Here is a 2,663-nt window from a genome sequence, read left to right as displayed (position 1 = left end):
CGAATTGAAAGCGGCTGTCCTCGATCCTTGATTCTTACCGCGAACCTCACCTCGACTCCGGACGAGCTATTTCAGGTCGACCATAATCGAATTACAGTCAAAGGATCACTATTTATGGAATCCACCTCTCCAGCAAATTAGAAAAGTTCAGATAAAGAAAGATTCTTCTGCGATCGAGTCTCCCTCAAAAGGAAATAACCTCTCCAAATCCTCCGAATCAATCTACATGCCAAATCCAAAAAGCAATCAAAACTCTGAGATGTATACAACTCTAACTCCTCTATAAGTAAAGGAGCATCGAGCCCCTCAACGTAAGCTCTCGACTCCCATTCTCTCCTTCTCATCATTCTCCATCTCCTGACTTGAGTATCAGAGAGTCTTCATCGGAGAACACCCCGATAAGAACTTTTTGCAGGTATTCAGTCAGAGCTCCAGTGATAGCATCACCTCGACGATCTGACCTTAGGTGTGGAGATCAAAAGCAACACTTGACGCTAGAGCAAGAGTCCCTGACTAATTTTGACATCTTATTTTGAGAGGAGAGAGCTCATCACAGATCACCATGAAGATACAAAGGGGAGCATTGAACGTGTCACACCGCTCTAATGGCAGGCAGGCCAACAATGCCCCACCGAAGAATGCGCCACCACCACCGAACCAAAAGAATCCTCCACCCACTACACTGATGGTCTCCCAAGATCAGTATAACAACCTCGTCCAGCAGGTGCAAGCTCTTTCAGCCACGATAAGGAGGATGCAGTAGAACATTGAGCCTCATTCTGCCCCAAAGAATCCACAGCCAACTAGAGGAAGATCGACAGACTGACCCCTCCATAGCCCAAGTGTGGGTGCCAGCTATCTCAATCGTTTTGATAGCCCAATCCGATATAGACGTAGACGATCGCCCACTCCAATCTCGAGAAGGGACTCAACATCGGGCCATTTTTCTCCTTGTTACCCCCAACTTGAAAGAACGATCTGGAAAGGAGGCTCTAGGAGATGCAGCAATGGATCGATGCACTGCAGGCATCACAATAGCAACATGTCGATCTTGGTTTCAATACCAATTCACCATTCATCCAAAAGATCATGAGCAAATTTTTGCCACCCCGATTTAAGATGCCACAGTTGGAGCCATACAACGAAACTACTGATCCAGTGGACCACTTAAAAATTTTTAAATCTCTCATGCTCCTATAAGGAGCAACTGATGCGACCCTCTATCGAGCTTTTTCCTAAACTCTGAGGAAAACTGTCCGCCACTGGTATTTGAGCCTACAATGAAATATCATGGACTCCTTTCATCAGCTAAGTCGGATGTTCATTGCGCACTTTGTCAGCAGCCATTGGCAGCGTCGTAACTCAGACTTTTTCATCAACATAAAGCAGTGAGAGAATGAGCCACTTTGGGACTATATCAACTGCTTCAACACTGTAATTTTGGAAGTGTGAAACTTGGACTAATCTGTGGTAATGACCTTACTAAAGGCTGGACTTCTTCAAATGACCTCCTCTTCTAGCTCAACAAAAAATATTCAAAGGATTTCATTAAAATGTTAGAGCGGACGGAGAGGTATGCTCAAGCAAAGAATGCCTGGGATCCGCAAGGAAAAACTCTTGATGGCGGATTGTAGCTGAACACTAAATAGGGCAAGAAGAAAGATTATCAGCAATTGCAACATTGACACGTCGAACAAAGGCCTCATTGCTCTCGGACTCCACCTCAAGGAAATCGAGCTAGGTCCCCTGTGGGACAACACCGATCTAGAACCTCTTCATGGAAGTTTCACTATTTCACTCCATTAAACACCTCCGTACTCAGATACTGATAGAGATAGAATGCCAAGAAGAGCTCCCCAGATCAAAGAGAATGTCTACTCCAGTGCAAGCAAGGGATCTGAAAAAATATTGTAGGTACCACTGGGACCACGGGCAGATATGAAGGAATGCTGGCAGCTTAGAGAAGAGATAGAAGTACTCATCCGATGGGGCTATCTTCGACGTTATATCGATAAATAATGAATCCAAGAGAACCCGCAGGGTGATCCTCCATGACAAGAAGACCCCCACAGAGATCAACCAATAGCAGGGACTATCCATACCATCTCTGGGGGGAAGATCTGCCATACCTCTTTCAGATCAAGCTGAGCAGAAGAAAGGCCCATATCGTGTCAATAAAGTGGTACAATCAAGGGTGCATTGACTTCACCGACTTGATAGAGCTTCAATTCTCCAAATATGGAACCCTGACAAATTACACATTTATTATTCTTAGGTTGTAATTCTCATGAAATAAGCAATAAAAGTTTTTATTTTATAGATCTGAATGTCCTAACATTCTCCAATGCATGCTCCTCGTCCATGAATGAACTGAGCGGAATGTATCTCCATGAGGTTCTCCAATGTGCGCTCTCCATCCACAGACGACCTGAGCAGAATGCATCTCCATGTGGTTCTCTAACTCATGCTCCCTATCCACAGACGAGCTTAGCGAAACGTGTCTTCATACGATTCTCCAATGCTCACTCCTCATCCATGGATGAGTTGAGCGGAATATGTTTCTATGCAGTTCTCCAACGCACGCTTCTCGTCCATAGATGAGCCGAGCGAAATGCATCTCGACCATCTTCAAAGGACAATCTAGAAGAGCTAGAGAACAGACA

The 2,663-nt window shown here is 44.9% G+C and overlaps 1 protein-coding gene across 1 annotated transcript in view; it reads right to left on the bottom strand.

Annotated features, from left to right (window-relative positions):
- Positions 1-2,165, bottom strand: part of LOC105043077 (ethylene-responsive transcription factor ERF096-like) — a 6,946-nt gene extending 4,781 nt beyond the window's left edge. The window contains exons 1-2 of the mRNA XM_010920501.4: positions 2,130-2,165; positions 1,595-1,641 (exon numbers count right to left, since the gene is read on the bottom strand). Coding sequence (XP_010918803.2) covers positions 1,595-1,641; positions 2,130-2,165 — 83 coding nt within the window. The remainder of the gene's footprint in view (positions 1-1,594; positions 1,642-2,129) is intronic.
- Positions 2,166-2,663: the final 498 nt, after the last annotated feature.

The sequence above is a fragment of the Elaeis guineensis genome, chromosome 4 (assembly GCF_000442705.2).
Source record: "Elaeis guineensis isolate ETL-2024a chromosome 4, EG11, whole genome shotgun sequence".
Taxonomy (NCBI): domain Eukaryota; kingdom Viridiplantae; phylum Streptophyta; class Magnoliopsida; order Arecales; family Arecaceae; genus Elaeis; species Elaeis guineensis.
This window is presented reverse-complemented; position numbering and strand designations above follow the sequence as displayed.